Source organism: Ochotona curzoniae, unplaced genomic scaffold, assembly GCF_017591425.1.
Source record: "Ochotona curzoniae isolate NIBS_2020 unplaced genomic scaffold, NIBS_Ocur_1.0 contig_4558, whole genome shotgun sequence".
Lineage (NCBI taxonomy): Eukaryota > Metazoa > Chordata > Mammalia > Lagomorpha > Ochotonidae > Ochotona > Ochotona curzoniae.
In genome coordinates this window covers 673207-694710 of record NW_024466327.1, presented here as the reverse complement: position 1 = coordinate 694710, position 21504 = coordinate 673207, and the positions used below count along the sequence as shown (strand labels likewise).

General features: G+C 38.6%; 1 protein-coding gene across 1 annotated transcript; it reads right to left on the bottom strand.

The window, feature by feature from the left end:
- Positions 1-1228: 1228 nt before the first annotated feature.
- On the bottom strand, positions 1229-21283 carry METTL11B (methyltransferase like 11B). Its single transcript, XM_040986785.1, has 4 exons — positions 20956-21283; positions 8321-8496; positions 2170-2419; positions 1229-1509 (listed from the first exon to the last, which is right to left on the bottom strand). The coding sequence occupies exons 1-4, from the start codon at positions 21107-21109 to the stop codon at positions 1238-1240; spliced, it is 852 nt and encodes a 283-aa protein (XP_040842719.1). The 5' UTR covers positions 21110-21283; the 3' UTR covers positions 1229-1237.
- Positions 21284-21504: the final 221 nt, after the last annotated feature.

The window sequence follows — 21504 nt, the reverse complement described above, 5'->3', positions numbered from 1 at the left end:
TGTGGTGAGTAATGTACAACATCAGAGGGCCAAAACAGAGCTGGTGACATAATCTTCGAGTGTACCAAAAGAAATGACCAAGGCACTGCTGCAATGAGGTAGTGTGTTTTAATCACTGCTTTCCTCTTAAGTTAGAATTTTGACTTGAAAATATGATTTTTGCAGTTCTAGCATACCCATGCACTTGGCCCTTTTACTTAAAATAATATTTTACATTTCATGGAAAAATTCAGTGTATTTCAAAATACAGATATGTTTTCAACATAAAGAGATTGAAATTACTTAAGGACAATAGTGATATATAAAAAAAGGTCTTAAATAAACTGAGCTACATTTTTTATCTTAGATTATTTTTAATTAAACCGGTGTCTGATATGAATCTGGCCAGCTTGTCAGATTTGTCATATCCTTTGCTACTTCTCTTTCCAATAAACATTCATTTCAACCAAGCAGACGGGAGCAGCTATAATGAAGCAAGGAGTGTTGGAAGTTAATAGCTAAAACTAGATTTCAGTGACACTTATTACATATTCATGCCTGAATTTTTGGAGTTCTACATTTTTTCCCGAAAGGAAACACTTACTCATCACTGTGAGGCAGACTTTTGTTATCAAAATGCATCCATATTACATCATTAAGCAGCAAAACAGACCCAAAACACAAAGGAAGGCTGAATCATTTTTTTCTGCTAAGAGAAAGACTAAGACAAAATGGAATAATGGACTGTTTTTATAGCATTATTTTCTCTACTGATTTCTTCACTAGAGGAAGTAATTATTCAGTAGAAGCAGCAGTACCAAAGAGGAAGCATAATTTTATGGAGATGCGGTCGAGGAATGGAGTCTAGATGTTCTCTCAGCCATCCGGGATGTAGCTGTAACACAAATGGTCAGGGACCAAGACAATTTAGAATTTCTGGACATCGTATCTTTTTTCCTATACAATTTACATATACACAAGCAATTATTTTAAAGTACTTTCCCTGCTTCAGTTCCTCTTTCAGAAAATCCACTAAGTATTTGCATGACCCATTGTAGTGCATGTACATCCAAGTGTGTGTGTTTCAGGCATACGTTATATCATCAGTGAAAAATTGCATCTATTACATTATCAGGCATTTGCGCATGTGCAATGTACCCTTTACCTTCATCCCTGTCATTATCGTAGGGGGCACCTCATAGGAAAATACCCCTGTCCCATAGCACCGCAGTACCACCCAGTCAGCAAGCACTGCTGGTCAGGATTGTCCATTGCTGTGCAAAGCAAACATCCACACGGGGATACACTGCTCCGGAAAGCCCTCCTGCTTTTCTTGGCCCAGCACTAGCAGCCCGCTCTTCCTAATGAGGCTCCGGAGGATGTCCATGTCGCGTGTCACACTGCTGTCAGAGAGATCGAAGAGACAGCCCTCGCGTGCCACATTGTCCTTCAGTATGATGACACCGTTTTCTTTCAAGCCATCTCGGCACCGGGAAAAAAATGCGAGAAGGTCCTTATCAGTTAGGTACCCTACAAATGGGGCCAAGTAGAATGGGGGATCAGTATAAAACAGGAGGGAGAGAAGCAGGAAGAAAAACACATGCTAGGGATCAAGAGGTCAGTTGTTCACACATTCACAAATTATTCAATGGTCTTGTTTTCACTGCTTCGAGAATTTAGATAAGAGAACACATAAGCTCTTGGAGGAGTCTTGGTGCCCTGTTTGTGAAATAGATGTACTGCTGGGAGTATCTACCCCACAGTCCACGAGTCCCTCCATGTCCCTTGGATAACCTAACAGCGTTATCATTCCTCCTTGTCTGCTAGACACACACACACACACACACACGCACACACACACACCATAGTTCACTGCCATTTCATCTCCTGCAAATTTAAATATAAGAGCGCCTACTTCTATCAACAAATAAGGGTTAAATTTTTTAGCTATTTATTTATTTATTTCAAATTTTCAAAGATTTAGGTCTGCAAATAGCTATCCATTCACTCCAGGTCTGTACCAACACTGTTAGGGGAAAACGGTAAAGCTGCAGACCAAGGCAATGACACCAAAGGCTGGCTGCTACACTCAGCACAGTTCCACCAGATCTCCTCTAGAACCACGGTCAGCCCCATGTGTTGTCTTCTCTAAGGAGAGGAGACCGTGGAGAGACATCATGCAGGACTAACCAGAGACCCACTGGATCCAAATCACGTCGTATCTACCGCTGAGAGGCGTAAATTCCTGCAGGCTGTAGCAGTGGTAGCTTTCAACCTTGTCACCTTCGACCTGCAGGTAGTTCTGGGCTTCAAGGAGGAAAGACTCCATCATGTCCACCAGTTCGACCCTGTTGAAAACTGGCAACAACACGTGCTTGCTGACGCGTCCTATCCCAGAGCCGCAGTCCAAGGCGCAGCCTGTTCCGGCTTTCCCGGGCCCCTGCAGAAAGGTACTTTACAGGATCCTTCAAGAACAGAAACCCTCCCTGAGTCTTGGGCGTGCCAACCGTTTCTCTGAGTCAACTTCATTTATATCAATCATGTAATCAAATGCACTATTTAAAGTGTTCAATGAAATACTCAATAACATATACCAACATGAAGGCACTTCAAAATTACTTTTTCAAAAGAATTCTTCAAATGTCCCATTCCACTTATCTTGCTTTAAAGACCAAATGTAGGTTTTTCAAAAGAGCTACAAACTAATGTTTGCAAAGTAATATCTTAGATTCAAACACCTGGAAGGTTCCCATACCCACCCTCCCCCAAAATGATTGATAAACCTATGAAGATAAAACTTGAGTGACTGTAAATCTGGGTTGAATTCACACTTCAATGGATTTGCACTGTGGGTGATAACACTGTAAAAATGTGTAAACAGAGAGTATTTCTGAGTTTTCAAAAGTTATTCAATGAGAAAATTCACATTTGGAAAATTGACATTAAGTTTTTTCTAAACTGATTTTGGGAGTTCTGTGTTACCTCTTGCTCTCTCATTGATGGTAAACGTTGGCACCTGAGCTGGGGAATGCTACTTAATGCATTTTTCTGGCCAGGCCTTTGTTTCATATCCTATTCTGAGGACACAGAATGTCCACATGGATAAAAAGTAATGTCAGCAATCTCTAATGCTAAAAAGTATTTTCTGCCTTTTGTAGAATAAATACTATAACCTACTGGGCCTAAAACCCTGAAGATTGTATTTTTAAGTAGGCTGTGCACTGAATTCCCTGTAGCTGAGGCAATGGGGAGGTGGTTGGTGGAGGAAGAAGTAGGTCAATGCAAAGTTTCTTCAAGTTGCTTCTATAAAACACAAACGTTTTTTGACTTACAAAGATTCAGCTTGTCTGAATTATTTGGCCATAATTGAAATGGCTGCTGAATAAGTCTTGTGCTAGAAATTACAGTAACAAGATACTTGAATTTGCCAATCAAGATCTTATAGTGAAAGCTTACTCTTGATTTCTCAGGAACTAAGGATAAAAAAAAATTACATTTGGCTTAGGATCAAAGGTGAGTACAAGCAAGGGAAACGACTTAAAAAACCCACCTTCCAGTCCACCAAAAGGCCTTCCTTATGCTACAAAGATACAATGAAGAACAGAAAGAGATGATTGCAACTTCTTGTCAAATGGAACAATAAAAAGCCTTAGTAATGAAGATTCATATGGAATGAGCCCTTTACATCTTTAATAATAATAGCAACAATAATAAAATTCAGAAAGATAATGCTGATCATCCCCATTTTGGAAATGTGAAAAACTCAGATTTCTAACCTTGAATAGCTAGCTGCATAACTAGAATATGATCAAGAACTGCCTAACCTCAATGACAGGTCAATTTGCCTAAATTCAAAGACAGTTCAATTTATTCATCTCATACAAATAAAATGTTATTTTAGAAAAGATAGTTCTACCTTAGAGATGTCATTGCAAATGCAACTCTGATTCCCTTGGTAATGTCTGCCAAGCACTATGCTAAAAAAAAAAAAAATTAAGACTTCATTCAGATCCAGCCATAAGAGATCTATAGTTGATTAATGACGCCTGCCTTGAGTGTGGGGGGGAAAGTAGTAGTTCATCAGCATATATTTCCCATTTTGACTTACACTATCCCAGTTATTCATTCAACTCATTTAAATTAACTCAGAGAAAGGTCTACCATATAGGTTTACGCTGTGAATGCTGCACAAAAAGCACCATCATCTAAGTAAATTTAAGTATATAAAAATTAACTAAAGCTGCTAGAAGTGACTGTTACAGAAAATTTATATTCAGAAAGATTCATCTTACCAAATACTTTTTTTTTTATCATGACGTGGCCTTAAAGGTCTTCTGTTATTCTCATCAGCTTAGCAAGTGGTAAAGCTCAGAGCAGTGAAGACTATGCCAAAGGATTTCAAGATTTTTACAGCTGAACTCCTTTTCTCAATGAATAAATAAATTGGAAGCTGTTTTGGTTAAAGTGATGCAGGCCCTCACCCACTCAACCTTTCTATTATTTTTTAAGGGAGCCCTCAACGTGTCTCGGCAAGGAAGCAAGCAGTTAGCTTAGCAGTTACAATCTCCAGGTCCTGTATGGGACACGCCTCATTTGATCCCTGACTCCAGCTTCCCCCAATGCAGAGCCTGGGTGATGGACCAAGGCATTGAGTCTCTGCCACCCACGTGAAAGACCTGGATTGCATTTCTGGATCCCACCTTCAGCTCCAGCCCAAACCTTGAGGGAATGAAGCAACGGATGAAAGGTTCTGTCTTTTCCCAAAACAAACAAACAAAAAAAAAAATGGAAAAACCATAGCATATTTTTAAAAAAGGGTTTTGTTGTTGTTGAAAAGTCAAACCCAAAGATATTCCATCTACCAGGAGCCAGGAGCTCCCTCAGGGTCTCCCATGTAGCTGCAAGATCCCAAGACTCTGGCCTGTCCTCTACTGCTTTCCCAGGCCATGAGCAGGGAGCCCGATGGGAAGTAGGACAACCAGGATAAGAAACAACCAGCACCCATATGGGATCCCGGTGCATGCAATGCGTGGGCTTTAGCCACTACGCTACCACTCCAGGGCCCACCTAGCACTTTTAAGACACTGATTCTAGTTTCCCTTGCTCTTCAGGAAAATAAATGAGGCCCAGGGAGACGAGATACTTTAAACAGACCTTTCTTGAAAATTCTTAACAAAGACTTAGTATGCTTAACCAATTAAATATGTGATAATTGACTGGGGTTATTCTTGAAACAGCATTTGAAAACACAAAAAGATGGCTTTCGATGATGCTATGTGCTTGCAACCTCCCCCTACTATGCCCTCACTCCCTTCATCCCATTTAATTCTACCCATTGGCACTTCTTCCCGTTTTCTGGCACTTAGGATTTTTCCCTATTTTTCATTCACACACACCTTCTCCAAGGTGAAATAAAGATTGATGCCAGGGACGATCATCTTAGCCTCTGGGTGAACAGGGTTGCTAAAGTTATGATTGTATTAAAATCTAATGCCTACAGGCTATGTGATTCCAAAATAAGATTTTTCTTTCACATTCATTTAAATTTTGTATTCATATAAAATATTAAAATATTTCTACACTACATTTAGTTACGATTCTGCCTACATGTGTTTTGTTTTGAAGAATATCAAACTCCAGGCTTGGCATGGTAGCCTAGTGGCTAAAGTCCTTGCATTGCATGTGCTGGGATCCCATATGGGCACCAGTTGGTTTGTGTCCTAGCTGCCCTACTTCCCATCCAGCTCACTGCTTGTGGCCTGGGAAAGCAATCAAGGATGGCTCAGGGTCTTGGGATCCTGCACCTGTGTGGATACCCAGAAGAAGTTCCTGGCTCCTGGCTTCAAGATCAGCTGAGCTCTGGCCATTTCAGCCACTTTGGGGAGTAAATCAGAAAAAAATCAGCAGATGAAAGATCTTTCTCGCTGTCTCGCCATCTCTCTGTGAATCTGACTTTCCAATAAAGATAGATAAATCTTAAAAACAAAAAAATAGAATTTAAGCTCCATAGAGTTTAGTTGAGAACTAAAATATAGGCACTCGTGCCACAGAATAAATGTCATGAAACATAGCAAGACAGACAAAATTTCTTTTAGCCATTGACTCTTTGAGAAATATCTGAAATAAATCCCAGCAATTATTGATTACACATTTGTGAATTGCTAACACTGAAGAAGAGCATCCAGTATGCCATTGACATCATCTTAGCGTCATCAGCTTCTTTTGCTAAAGCACATTTGCAACTAGTTTAAATACCTTTTCCCACTGTCCCAATGTCATCAGGTGTTGAAAGAAAAGCAAAACTTTAAACAATATTCCTTTATCCAATTGGCACAACGATAAATCATACCAGATATTCATATCCCTTAAATCATCGTTTTTGACCTCTTACTCCTTTAGTAGATTATTAATGTCAACGTATCAAAACATCATCTGTTAAAGGAGACTGTGTTTGTTCTTAGTTAGAGGTCACAGCTTTACGGTGAGCCATGTCTGCTCAGAGGGACTCCTTAAATTTCTTTGAAAGGAGCAGGCTGCATCTTTTCCAACATAAATATCCAAGCACAGGGCCATTTCCTTTCCCAAGTCTGTGGGCGTGCTTGTGGGCTGTGTCTGACCAGCATCCCTGTGGTAAGCTTGGCATTCCACACAGAGTGACAAGACAGCTGGCTTACTAACTAAGCTTCTGAAATTCTCTGAGATCAAAGTCGGTCACACCATGAGGCAAGTAGGGGAGGAATGCTCTGGTCCAGACCAGAGGAGAGTGAGCTCTATGGCACACACACACACACACACACACACACACACACACACACACAGAGTCAAGGATTTTTCTGCTTCTTCAGACAAATGGAAAAAATATGTCATGGTTAATAGCAGGAGTTTAGTGTCAGACAAACCTGGCTGAACTCAAGTCCCAGCTCTGGCTCTTACCAAACGTGGGATCTTGACAACTTATTTGACCTCTCCAAACCTCAGTCTCCACTGTCATAAAAACACAGCTAATAACAGTACTTATCTCCAATAAATATTTTGAAGAACAAGTGAAGGACTTCAAAAGACGTGCAAAGTGGCGGTCTCAGAAGGAGCATCCTGTAAAATCAATCAACAACACTGATACAGAAATCTACTGGGTGGACCTGACCTGTACACACTCATGGAGTCCACAGAGTCCCCTGGGGCTACAGCTAACTCCAGACCCTTCAACCTCTGCAGCTATCCTATTCCAACCACATTTTCTCCACTGCCAGACTCCAGATTTAGGCACTGGATGCTCCAGGAGGTTAGCTTTAAAATGAAACTTACTACAACACAAGGGATGTTCTGAATAGCATACTTTTAAGTAGGCTGAGAAGCTAACTGCAAATCTCAATATTTATGTTGCTACCATGTTCTGAATAAACTGAGATCCAAATTTCAAGCAAACTACTTAATAATGAATTGGAACAGATTGTATGCCACTTAGAATCTCGCGCTTTCAGTAGGACCAACAGCAGCTTTATGATGTGAGGTAAACTTATCCCAATTCTAAATAAGTTTCTTATGTGAAAGTTGCTCCTGAGTAGTAGTAGCCATAAATTAAATATATCAGATGCTAATTTTGTGCATTAAAACAGGTCCTCAATGTGTATTATTCATTTGATTTTCACACTCTTCCTGGAGTAGGTTCTTTGATCACTCGGTCCTCATCAAAGGTAAGAAGGCTGAATCTTGGCAGTTTTTAAGTAATAAGCCAATTTTATTTACACATTAAGTATAAGTATTATGATGACTTTGGAGCCCAAGTTTCTGCCTTCTATACTGTTCCATACTGTTGTTCCCACATGAGGTGAAAGTGAATGAGTGGGGATTCTTTTATCCACACCAAGACTATAAAGGGATCACATTCTTTCAAAACAAAATCTGAACTAAGTCTAAGACAATAGGTAGAGATTGTATCATTTTCAAAGTGAACACAGGCATGCATTTCCTTACCACATGTAATTTGTGTTACGTGCCATCAATAAATCAACCCGCGATTCCAAAGGGCGTGATCCCTCATCAGTCATCTGGATGTCAACTGTTTATCTACAAGACTCTAACAGAGACATCTTTTTAATCCTTAAACAGTAATATAAGCACTGCTAGCTCATCTTTCCATGAGGCATACAAGAAGCACTGATGCGACAAGAGTGAAATGTCAAGTGGAATAAACCTTTCTGAACATCTTTAAACAGGATTTTAGGTTGAACTCGGCTGAACCACATGGCTTTAACCTGATTTAAGTGATTACACAGATGCATCTGAGCTCAGTGTTTGTGAGGATTTTGTCTGCTCCTCAAGCTGCCATTGGTTAACTCACCCCAACAAATTTCCTTAGAAATTCCCGAGAGGCCTGGATATCTGGGTTGGACAGTTCAATGAAATTTCCCATCATACCCTCTTCTGTGGCTGGTACTTCTTGGTAGAAATGTTTGGCTCTGGCATAGAACTGCATCTCACCATTGATAACTTGGCTTGTTAAAGCATAGAGTTTCACTGTAAATGGAATATTAATCATTATTAATATTGACATGACAGAACAAACTCAGTCTTATCGTGCAATGAATCAGCCATTAAAAGCTTATGAATGTGTGTGGTGGATATAAGGGCACTGGCTTGAAATCAGAAAATCTGAGCTTGAATCCTGGGTTACTAATTTACTTGCTATGCAATAATGAAAAAGCTTTTTAACTCCCCTCATCTTCAGAGACTTCATCTTTAAATAACAACCGTGTAGAATTTTTAATTTAATAACTCTATAGTTTAGTAAACCTATAGCTTTCCATTATTGAGTGTTATAATGTTTGCTACAGTACAATAAAAAAGTCATGTTTTATCCATTAGTTTAATTTCTAAGCTCCAAATATTTTATGAAGGTATTTCCACTAATTCTTAATTCTGATATTAAATTACAGATAGCTATTTTTACCTCTTTTTAAAATGAAACATATTCCAATATGTATTTATACCAATATTACAGAAATTTAATATATTCAATGTCCTGAAGATAAAGCAATAAAGAGATAAAACATCCATTGAAAACATATTGTATATTAGGTAGAATAGTAGGCATGTTCACATATACTGAATCACTTCACTGTTTTAAAAGATTACATTATTTTAAGATATTTTATTTTTTATATAAACAAGTATTCCAACTTCTAAGGAGTAAATAAATGAAAGTTTATTTCATTTTGTAGACCACAGCTCATACATACAGATACAAAATATTTTTGCTAGAGAATTTTCGGAGGAAATGAAGGGAAGTGTATGAAAAAGAGAACATTCTGGTTGGATACAGTGAGCTGAGTATATGCATTTGACATCCCTTTCCAAGTACTCCCCAAATACTGCTTTGTAACTTAAATTCAACAACAATGAAAAAGGGACAATTGATGGATTCATGACTTCAATAAATTTCTAAGGACAGGAAATAGTAAGAACAAGACTAAATAGTTGCCAAACAAGAATAATCACAAGAAGGATTTATATCCTACTTAAGAGCCAACAGACGCAGTAGGAGGAGAACAGAAGCCATAGGCTTGAGAAAACCCAACCAAAGTCCATCTGCAGGACAACCACATGAAGGAACAACCACTTACACCTTCCTGAGAGCAACAGGCAGCGCAATTATAATCCCAAAAAGAAAGATGTGTCTTTTCTCAAAAGAAACAGATAGAAGACAAAGAAGAACTAGACTATTGGCACTGAGATCCTAGAACACTATTCATTTTATGAAAAATAAAAAAAAAATTAAAAATGCTCACTTTGTCGAATAGAAGACCACAGCAGCTCACTCCAGCAACTCATGCTCATCAGCTCTGAATGAAGCCTACCTGAACATGCAGACCTTCCTGTTATCCTTTCTATTTAGTCAATAAGTACAGTAAAACGGAAACATTACTCATCAACAAGAATAATTTACATTGTGCCATAGTTCTTGATATGCATAAGCAGTGACCTCCAAAGAGATGGGAGGAAAAGAGCAGCCTGAAAGAGAAAGATCGAAATAACTGATAAGAACTGACCTTCAAGGAAACATAAATGATGCAGGTTGAGAATTTAACTCAAAGCAACACATATATCCTTGATGAGACATGACACAACAGGTACATGCATTAATCAAAAGATAAGATGCTGAGTAAATAAAAAAGAAACAAAGAGTTTTTAGAAATATGAGTTCAGATTGCCAAAACCTTTGGGATATTGGATGGAATGAATTTCCAGGACATGAAACAAACAGACAAACCAACAAAAACAGATATGGGAAACAGAAGTCCAAAGACTAGACCTGTAAATACTTAATCAGGTTGTCCAACACCAAGTTAAGTAGGATTCTGGAAAACAAATAAAAGGAATAACAAAATGAGCAAGGAAAGATTTATTTATAATAAATTTCTTTTTTAACTTAATAAGATTTTTAAAGAAATGTTTCAATAAAAAGATTTACAGAACGGAAAGAGATAATAGGATGCATCAAGTGTTAGGAAGCGTGAGTTGTTTTAAAAGCTATATGTACACACATACTTAAGAAATTTCAAAACAAAAGGAGTAATGAGATCTTTGAGAGGTAGAAAAGCAATTGATCTCCAAATAAAGTTGCCAAAGTTAGCGAACAAAAATGTAAACCTTACAGTTAGACTTCCGTTTCAAACAATAATAATTTCTGTAAGTACATATGTTGCATGACAAGCACTAATATTAAAATTATTTGCTGAATTTTGAAAATTCATCTTTAATCAGCATTTTGTATTTTTTTCTTGGCAACCTATGTTCAAAAGGCTGGATTCTGGCTGATTGCACAGATCTCATGAGAGACACTGGAAAACCAAGGCGTATTACCATAGCCAGAGGAAAAAAATCATTTTGGAACTGAGTTTAATACCCAAACTGCCAAAGATATTTACCTCCCATGGATTCATTCTTCAGAAGTTTCTTGAAGCTATATCCCAGCCCAATGAAGATGCACGGTGTAAGAAGATGTAATTAACACAGGAATCCAATGAAAAGAAATCCCCAAATGACAGACATTTATCAGATCTGAAAAGAAATTAGCTTATATTACAAGAGAAAACATTGGAAAACAAGAGCATATGCATGGTCAAAGAAGATGTAACTAATACAGGAATCCAATGAATGAAAGCAATTTTTCAGTCATGGAAAGAAATCTGTTTATTTTACAAAAGAAAGCATAGGGTACAAAAGCAATGTCTACAAAAAGTAGAATGAACTGATTCCAGCATGATAGACAAAGCAGGCAAGAATCAAGATGATATTATACATATTCTAAGTAAGGTATATCTTCAATCTCAGCCATCAAAAAAAAAAAAAAAGAATTAAAAGCTTCAAGAAAAACACAATGTTTCAAACAGGTTGTATAATGTCATGTAGCTAGCAAAATATGGCATAATTTTGAAAATCAATAATCAGAGAGGAGATCATTTAAAGTAATTTCATCTTGGGCCCGGCGTGGTGGCACAGTGGTTAAGGTCCTCGCCTCGCACGCCCGGGATCCCATATGGGCGCCGGTTCTAATCCCGGCGGCCCCGCTTCCCTTCCAGCTCCCTGCCTGTGGCCCAGGAAAGCAGTCAAGGACGGCCCAAAGCCTTGGGACCCTGCACCTGTGTGGGAGACCCGGAAGAGGCTCCTGGCTTCGGATTGGCATAGCATCGGCCGTTGCATTCACTTGGGGAGTGAATCATCGGATGGAAGATCTTCCTCTCTGTCTCTCCTCTCTGTATATCCGCCTTTCCAATAAAAATAAAATAAATCTTCAAAAAAAATAATTTCATCTTAACTAGAAATTCTTTTCTTCTGATGACATCAAGATTGTCATATTAGAGTAGTTATGTCTACATTGGAAAACAATTATGTAGTCACAACTTCTGATTTTAAAAGTTTAAAATACAATAGACACCACTTAATTTCCTAACTATATTTTGTTTATAAAGTTACTGGTGTATTTTTCTATTTGAAAACACAAGCCAATGTTTGGGCCTTGAATGATCAGGAATTTGCTGAAATGGATTCAAGAATAAGTTTCCATGAATACTAGTATCTGGAGACTAACAATATTACATACTGTGTTTCCATATGTGTCAACTATCGTACACAGATTATTATTTTTAAATACAAATGATTAAAAGTTACAATAAATGCACAGAAGTTTTTCTCATCTTGGTTGAGAAAATACATCTAAAATATGAGCTTCATGGTCAAAAACATTGAAACCCTGACCGACACTGATCTCCAGTCCTGCACACTTGAAAAGGCATTTTTAAATAAGATTTGATTCTAAATATTTCTACATTCCACAAGGGTGATAAAAATCAGGTATCGTCATCTTAAACATGTGGCTATCCAAAGAGTTTTTGGGATGTCTCAAAAGCTAAGGTTATTCAATCTGAGATAACAGTCTTCCGAGAATCGAACACTGCTCTGGAAGCACTGGCAAGTCACTGCCCGATGATCTCCTTATTCCAACCGAAGCAGCAGAGCAGCGCACTCACCATTACCTGCTTAGGTCAGCTAACTGGTGCAAGTCTACGAAACCCTCCCATCTGGAAATGGGAACAGTCTATTATGACACCAACATGTAGTCCACAAGTCAATGTCAAGCTCGGCAGGTGTCACACTCAAGAGGTGGACTTTTATGGCTATGGGCTTGAGTTCTCATTTTCACCTAATTGACAGCAACATTTTACTAAAAAAAAAAAAAAAAGTGTAGTGACAAGCCCCAGATTTCCGCCTCCTGATAAGTCCCTAGCTTGATGCACATTGACTCAGATAAAGCAATCAGTCTACAGCCCATGTCTTTTTAGTGTGGAAATATGTCTAGCACTTGTTCTCACAGAAAAGCAACATCTTTGTGAAACTTTGGATAATCTAAGGAAAAGTTAAATTTTCTGTTGGCTCTTTTTTTTTTTTAATATGGTACTTATTTCTTTACTTACAATTTAGGTCCTAAGGACCTTTTACCTTTACTTATTACAAAAAGAAAAATAAGACATAAGCTCATTTACTTTGAAGGAGAATAAAGAAGGAGAATAAAGCACAAGTGCAATGCTCAAGAAACAAGAAATAAACAAATAAAAACATAAAAATCAGCATACCTCATACAAAGATAACAACCTAACATGGGAAAATTAAGTCATGCCCAACAAGTGGTGCAAAAAATTAATTGCTGTGGGAAGTTCCTCAGGTGCCTGTGAATAAAAACCATCAAGGCAAGTGTTCCAAAATGGTTCCACCATAAAGGATGCCTTTGATTTTCACCAGTAGAAAATGATAAGAGACGCTATGGAGTCTTGATGAAACAGAATTTTTAAATGTCTCAACTGAGAGATTTTTTTCAGAGAGCACAGGAATTTTTCTATTCCAATTCTCAATTTTTCATTCTAAGATGGAATTGAATTTATTTTGAGGTGAAGGGTTATTTGATGACCTTCACTACTCTTTTCTCATAAAAAATTTTTGAGGAAAACGAAACAGAAACTCAAAATCCTGAACCTGAAAGGAAACCTAATCTCAGAGATATGTCTAAAATGTCAAGTTTACTCAAATTGCCCATAAAATGGAGACTTTCTGACAAACAGGACATTTTGTTAATGGCTAAATACTTAGCTTTGCTGAGTACCATTTTCCTCTTTCTTTTTTAACTGGATGGATGTAGCTCTTCCAGCCTCTTTACACCAGATGTCACATCTGCTTGCCCACTGAAAATTGATCTAAGGGTCTCCCGAGGATAAGTAGAATAGGATTAGCCAACAATTTCAAAATGACCTAGCCCTTTACTTAGAAGAGGAAAAAAAAAAATCTCAATTAGAAGATATTTTTTAAAGGCAAGACGCTTCAGAAGACATATTTGCAGACAAGCACTTCTTAATTTATCCACTAAAGAGGTATAAGAGATTTTCAATAAAAAATATGTATAATGAAAAAATACACATTTTAATTTTTTCACTGAAAATCATTTTATTCACCTTTTCACACTTTTTGAAATAACTCCTAACGAATCATGACTGGATTTGAACTGTTACTACTGCAACAATGTGGAGGAATCCAACATGGGGGCAGGGCATGGGGAGGGGTTGGGGGAATCCCAGAGCCTATGAAACTGTGTCATAAAACAAAATTAAGAAAAAAAGAAATGACTCCTAACAGGTAAGATAGGAAGGAAGAGGGAAAAACAATGGAAGGAAAGGAGAGAGAAGGAGAAGTGGAGGAAGGAAAAAACATCTTGGAGTAAGACATAGAGGACTTCCTTGTAGGACTGACACTAGTCGGGGACCTAGAGCAGACTACACAACTCACCTTAGCCTCAGTTTCTTCTACTCTAGAACAAGGTATTGAATTCATTGGACTAGACTTTTGCAGTTATTAAAGGAGATGTTTTGTTTGAAAGCAGGAGAATGCTACTTGGTTTCAAGTAAGAGCTCAATAAATATTGCCTCTCATTATTTTATTTATTATTTTTTTGTGAACAGGAATAGGCAAGATAGGTGGGACTGTATCAGTGGTCCTGATGAAATCCAAAGGGCTGGATGTACCAGACTCTCACCATCAAAGCTCTGATTTCCCGAAGAAGCCCTGCGATTGTGATTTGTTCCCTTTTGACGTTAAGTGTCTCATACTATCTCTGTAACGATGTGCTGCGACCATGATTACATTAGGAGACGTTTTCGCTTTCAGCCCAGAATCATTTCTGTGCTTTGTACTCCATTTCAGGCTTCAATGCAAGTGAGGTGGGCAAAGGTGGGGTCCACAGGGAGCAGAGGTAGAATTGCAATCCCATCTCTCCAGTTCAGGAAGACATACATTCAAAATCCTACCACATGTCATTTCACCTGCCCATCTTACAGAGCTCAACTCAACAGTCCCCATGACTCCTTCACTTCTATGCAGAATCCTCTGGTCATCACTGTTACACTCCCTCTTAGATACCAAACTCTTCAAGATAAGACTGTGCTATATTTTCTTTATACTCTCAGCACTTACCTTTATAGACCTTTGGATAGTCAAGGAATGAATCTTAAATTTTGGTTCTGAAAATAATATACAGGTTCAACGAAGTGTCAAATGGTCTCAGAGAAAAGCTGACAAAAGCACTCACAAGTTACACCTATGATATGGCTTAGGAAGTATCTGTCTTTCTGATTAGATATATACATAAATATATTAAAAAGCATCAATGATCAACAAATTATATGTGATTATTATTGATCAAACACAACTATCATTGATCAAACATATATATGTATATAATACATATGTAGGGCAGTTCTATCAAATGACACATCTAAAATAAACATTAAATATTCTTCTGTGTAGGAGAATCTAAGGCATTGAGAAGTTAGATGAAGAGGCTAGCATCGTGATGTAGCAGGTAAAGCTGTTGCATGCAATCCCAACTTCCCATGTGGGTGCCAACTCCAGACCCAGTTGCTCCACTTTCAATAAATCTCCCTACGAATGTGCCTAGGAAAGCAGCAGAACACAGTTCCAGGGCTATGGCCCCTGCACTCATGGGGCTAAGAAGAAGTTCCAGGCTCCTGGCCCAACCCTAGCCACAACGGCCATCTAGAGAGTAGATCAGAAAATGGAATATCAATCTATCAATCTCTTTCTGTCTCTCCCTCTCTTTCTGTAACTCTATGTTTGAAATTTAAAAAAGTAAATAAATCTAAAAAAAAAAAAGCACTAACTGAAATGACTATCATTGCAGTGTGGTGAGTAAAGCCATAGCCTGGGATGCCAGCATCCCATATGGATGCTGGTTCAAGTTCTGGCTGTTCCACATCTGATCCAGCTCCTTGTGACGACCTGTCAAAAGCTGCAGAGGATCACTCAAGTGCTGTGGTCCCTGACACCCATGTGGGAGACCCAGAAGAAACTCCTGCCTCTTGCTTCAATGCTAGCTCAGCTCTGGGCATTGCAGCCGTCCAGGGACTGAACCAGAAAATGGAGGATCTCTCCTTCTCTCTCTGTAACTGAGACCTTAGAATAAAATAAGTAAAGCTTTTGGGCCCGGCGCGGTGGCGCAAGTGGTTAAAGGTCCTTGCCTTGCACGCCCGGGATCCCATATGGGCTCCGGTTCTAATCCCGGCAGCACCGCTTCCCTTCCAGCTCCCTGCCTGTGGCCTGGGAAAGCAGTCGAGGACGGCCCAAAGCTTTGGGACCCTGCACCCGCGTGGGAGACCCGGAAGAGGCTCCTGGCTTCGGATCGGCATAGTATCGGCTTTGGGGAGTGAATCATCGGATGGAAGATCTTCCTCTCTGTCTCTCCTCTCTGTATATCCGCCTTTCCAATGAAAAAAATAATAAAAATAAATCTTTAAAAAAAAAATAAGTAAAGCTTTAAAAAAAAAGAAAATTAAAAAAAAAATGAAGCTAACCGAATTGTCCAAAGTCAATTAATTAGTGGGTGACACAACTGAGAAATGAACCTAGATCTGTGTAAATCAAAAATTCATATCTCTTTCATCTCATTTGTGCATCAGAAAATGTGTGTATGTCTGCTAAGTGAAAAGGAAGCTTGTATCTTTTTTTATTCGTTTAAAAACAAAAATGATCTAATCACATTTGGGAAAATAGACATCATGTACAATGAACTATGCAACAACACCTATCAGAGGGATGAATATGATTTGAAAAAACTGCTGGTAAGCATCAGAATGAGTCTTTCTGAACGTTCCCAATGTTTTAGAGAAAATATGTTTCTTAATGCTGGGTTCTCCTGTGACAGTACAGGGTGGCAATTGTTCTCAATTGTCTTCTAGAATGATTCTTCCAAAAGGAGTCAGTGAAAGAGGAGTGCTAACATTTAGTGGACACTTTCTGTATGCCAGGCATGATCCTAGGCACTTTCATTTCTTCACACTGTCTCTTTTAATCTCTCAGTTATTCTACAAGATTGGAGTTATGACCATCCCTTCACAGAGGAGTAAGAAAAGAGTCTGAAAAACTTGGTAACTCATCCAATATCATACAGAAAACAGGTGTTGTAGGCAGGTCCCATATCTATGCAAATGCAAAGCTTTTGGTCATTCTGTAGTAAGTCTGAGAATTACTACTCTACATGTGAAGTAAGACTAAGCTTTAACAATGTCCAGAAATATTATATTCTTGCTCATTAACATAATGAGAAATATGTATTCAGAAATATTAATAGTCCTAGAATGATTGAGCTTTAATTTTAATCTATGTGACAGTCCCCAGTGAGGCAATGTATAAGCCTTTGAACACTGGTCTGAAATAAGAGATTTAAACCATTTTATTTTCCTATTCTATGTCCTATTTGTTCACAAGCTGTCACCTTTGGAAAATTCATTCACCCCAAGCCACCAACTGAACTTGAGCCGGTGTAACTAGATCATATTAAGCAACTTGCTGGCTGAGGCTGCCTGTCTAAAGCAAGCAGCTGGGGGGAGGAAGGAAGGAAAGAAGAAATCAAAGTCTGGTCAGCCACTCTTCCTTTCATAATTACTCCAAACAACAAACTCTCTGTGCAGACTCTATTGGAGGGGTTCCCTGTTTTTGAAAGAAGTGTTTTATTTCAGTGAAGTCTTGAAAACATCAAATATACGGCATACCAACTCTAAACACTTCACCAGAGCTAGGGAACATCGTATCCGCTACAGCCTAAAAAACTCTCATATCCTGAGCTAAGTTTATGGTCTTCAGTAGGATCTGCTCTCAAGAAGGCTACATGGTGACTTTACAAAAGAGACCTGGGCCAGAAGGAAAGTAAGAAACTAAGAGAAAGGATTGACTATGTGCTTTCACATACATACCTATATCTGATCCTACAAACAGCCTAGTTGTAGTTTTGAGAAACACGATGTCTGCAGACATTTAAGAACTTGCAGAAGTCACTTCCTTAGCAATAGAAATGAAAGATTTTAAACTAGAACTCTGGTGGTATGCAATTAATTGTTAATAAGCAGCCATTTAATTCATTTAACAGTTATTGAGTTCTTTTTATGTGCTAGGAACCAAGGGAACTTTTAAACAACTAACTCTTGAAGTGAAAAAAAAAAATAGATGAAATAGATGCGTCTATTCTCATGGAAACTAGAGTCCAAAAGAGGAACAAATACAGACAAACACATTCCATAAACACGTTGTAGCTTCTTTGGGGGAGGAATCACAACTTAAATCACTTATGCAGTGTTGGGGGAACCTCCATTTGGATAATGGGAAGATGAGATTTACGCGCACATTCCTTTCTTGCCCATTCAGCTTTTGCCAGGAGGACGAAGAAAAGCAAGAGCGCTGAATGCTAAACAGAAATGATAGCCAGCCTGCCTTCCTTTCAGCCTTAACTTACAGATTTTGATGATAAATGGGAAGTTTTATTTGTAGATTTGACTCCAAATTATAGATTACCAAATTATAAAATCCCAAAGAACATGGGCTTGGTTGCATGGAGGATTGTGTCTTCTGCAGGGCACAGCACTTTGTACAATAATAGAAATTGCTGAAACGTCATTGGTATTAAATATTACCAAAATGATCAGAAAGAAGAGATGAAAAAATCAAAGTTTTCCCTTGTAGTAAGAACATTCACTAGTGAGCAAATATGCATATGTTCCCTTTACATTATAGGATGTGATAGTTCTGGATAATGATCTCTACAAAGAAATTAAGTATATCCTTTGGAAGCAAGGTATTCATGAGCAACTAAACAATCATTCCTCTTCTCTCTTCCTTTGTCTTGGTGGTTAGTAATGTCGCAGCTGGTAGAGACTCTATGATCCTGGATCTCGGAACGCTTCATGGAATACGATGCATGTAGAAGATGACATGCCAAAAGTAGAAAACAAACTTTCGTTTGATCAGCCATTGAGATGTCTGGGCTTACTTGTTACAGTAGCATTGCCCAAGTCATGCCAACTAATATAGTTCTCAGTTTCTATAATCAACAAAGTACTGTGGATGAGATTAACTCACTGGTTCTCGGGGGAAACTGATGCTGAGCTTAACCATCAAGGTAGGGAAAATGAAAATGAAATCAACTTTGGCTTAAGATAGACTAACCATTTCCACACCATGTTTGTGGAACCTAGTAGGTACTCTGGAAGTGTCCCAGAAGTCATTAATAAGGTTAACAGGAGACAACCAGAAAAGATCCCTGTCCCCAGTAAAGGATCATTGTTTGCTATGTTTTTACATTAGACTTCACGGAACAGCCTGTCCAGAGATTTTCCTTTTACAATAGTGCTTTAACTGGAAGAAATCATTGATAAACAACAGCAAATTAAGAAAAGGGAAAAGTGGATAAAAATCAAAATTACTATAAAGTTGGAAGATTAATGGAGGTTTTGAGGCTAAACACAAATTATAGTTCACTTGTTTCAAGTGAATGTTCAGAAGAAATACTTTACCTTCCTTTTAAACTTTTATTCTTACTTTCTAATTCATCTTCATCTTCCAAGGATGAGTTCCTTTTTTTTCTAATGGTTATTATTAAAGCTTGCTGGTCGTCTGCCTCTTAAAAGGCCTCCTTTTAGTTATTTCCATTGATCTCTTCCTCCAGTCTAATGCAGCAACAGTACTCAAGAACACTGAGTGATTTATTATCTTCAGAAAAGCAATACTCTGCCGACGTGTGGGACAACAGGAACACAATCACCTTCAAGAGAAATTGTCCTAACCTTTCCACTTGATACAGATCGAATGTATTCTTTGTCCTAAAATATTTACTTATCAGCAGTGTGTTCCACCAGAAAAAGCCCAAGACTTAGTTCCTGATTCCAGATTATCTGGATGAGACAGAATCCTCTCCAAGTTTTCTTTTCCTAATTTGCAAAAAAATAAAAATCAATAAAATAAAGTGGATCAGCTGAGGCGTTGGTGAGGGAAGCGTAAGCACTTTGTTTATCCCATAGCTTGGTGCAAGGATCCATAAAGACATAGATGGAAGAACTTTACAAGAAAGCTGTATAAATATAAGATGAAGGAATCTGTGTGACTAGAATTAAAGTGAAAAGGGATATATTTATAAAACAGACATCTGTAGGCTTCTAACATCCAGTTTCTTGAATGCAAAACCAAGAATTATGTAGCTCTTTCCACAGCTGGAAGCCATGGCCACATGAAGTGCACAATAGAGCTTTCAGCGAACTTAAGAAAATAGACCAATACACAGTGTTCCCACTTTGGGAGAAAATATAAATCAAAGGCGGGTACTTCACTCTTTAATCATGAGTTATTTCTTCTTCAGTACTGTTTAGAGTACCCTGAAGTAACTACTTTCACAGAGACTGAAAAAGTGCTGCAGATAAACCAGATAAGCTTTTATTGCTCTATGGACCAATTCCATGAAAACTAAGAGAAAAAAAAAAAATGGAGCAGTAGTCTGTCTCCACTTTTGCTTTAATATTCAAAGCCTAAACTCAATATTCTTCTTTTAAGGCTTTCTGGCTATCCTTGTGACTGAAGGAGGCCAAAGGTCTCTCTCTCTCTCTCTCTCTCTCTCTCTCTCTCTCTCTCTCACACACACAGACACACACACACACACACCCCTACATCAAGCCATTTTGATCCATTATTGCATTTTTAACTCTAACACTCTTTGTTACTTACTATGATATTTCATTCACTAGTGCTTTTACCTTTAATCACCTGACCAATTCCAACTTTTGTCCAATATCAAAATGCCCTTCTAAACTCAGGAAATCAATTTCTATAAGTCTGACAGGCAACTGACACTCAGAGAAGCGAGGTGCCTCACCTGAGAGCATGTGCAGAGCCTGAAACAGAGTCCTGACTGGCCACGCAGCACTTGATCCTGGACTCTTCTTAAAAGAATGCATTGAAGCATTCCAATCCACCAACACCGTGTATTCTGTCTGAAAAGTGCCCTTGTTCTCACTTCTCTTCCAGAACCCCCATAGACTTTGCAATCTGGTCGGTTCTTTCTTGTTCTTTATCGAATGTCTCTGGCTCACTTACCCAGGGGAATCTTTTCCAGCAGGTAGAGGTAGCTCTGAAAGAAGTCATTGCGAATGGCTCTGTGAAGGATAAAGGACATACTATGTCGACAGAGTTCATCGTCGGTCTTCTGCCAGCGGGATCTGAAGGCAAAATGGGCTCCCAGGTGGGCCATGCTGAAGGAGGGTAGTTATTATTCCTATTGAGAAAGGAGGCTTGCCTGGCTGCTTCTGTGAATTAGCCTTCTCTTTCTAAATGAACTTGAGACTGTCATTTTAAACCAGTGCCTTGCCCATCTATATCAGGACGGGCTGTCATGAGGTGTGGGGAGGGGTGGCAGACATAGGGAGGTCAGGTTCTTGGCATACTCACTGATTGCTTGGGCGACACCACTCCAAGCCAGCAGGTGCTAAGTAAAGATGAAAATAGGCTGAGTGAGAGCGTGCTTCATCCAGCAGAAAGCACGCCTTTCTCCTTTAAGCTGCCACTTCAAACAGGCACAGAGGACAGCCTGCTAACACCCTAATGTTTGCTTTAATTTGATTCTTAAATTGGAATAGGCCTAATTTC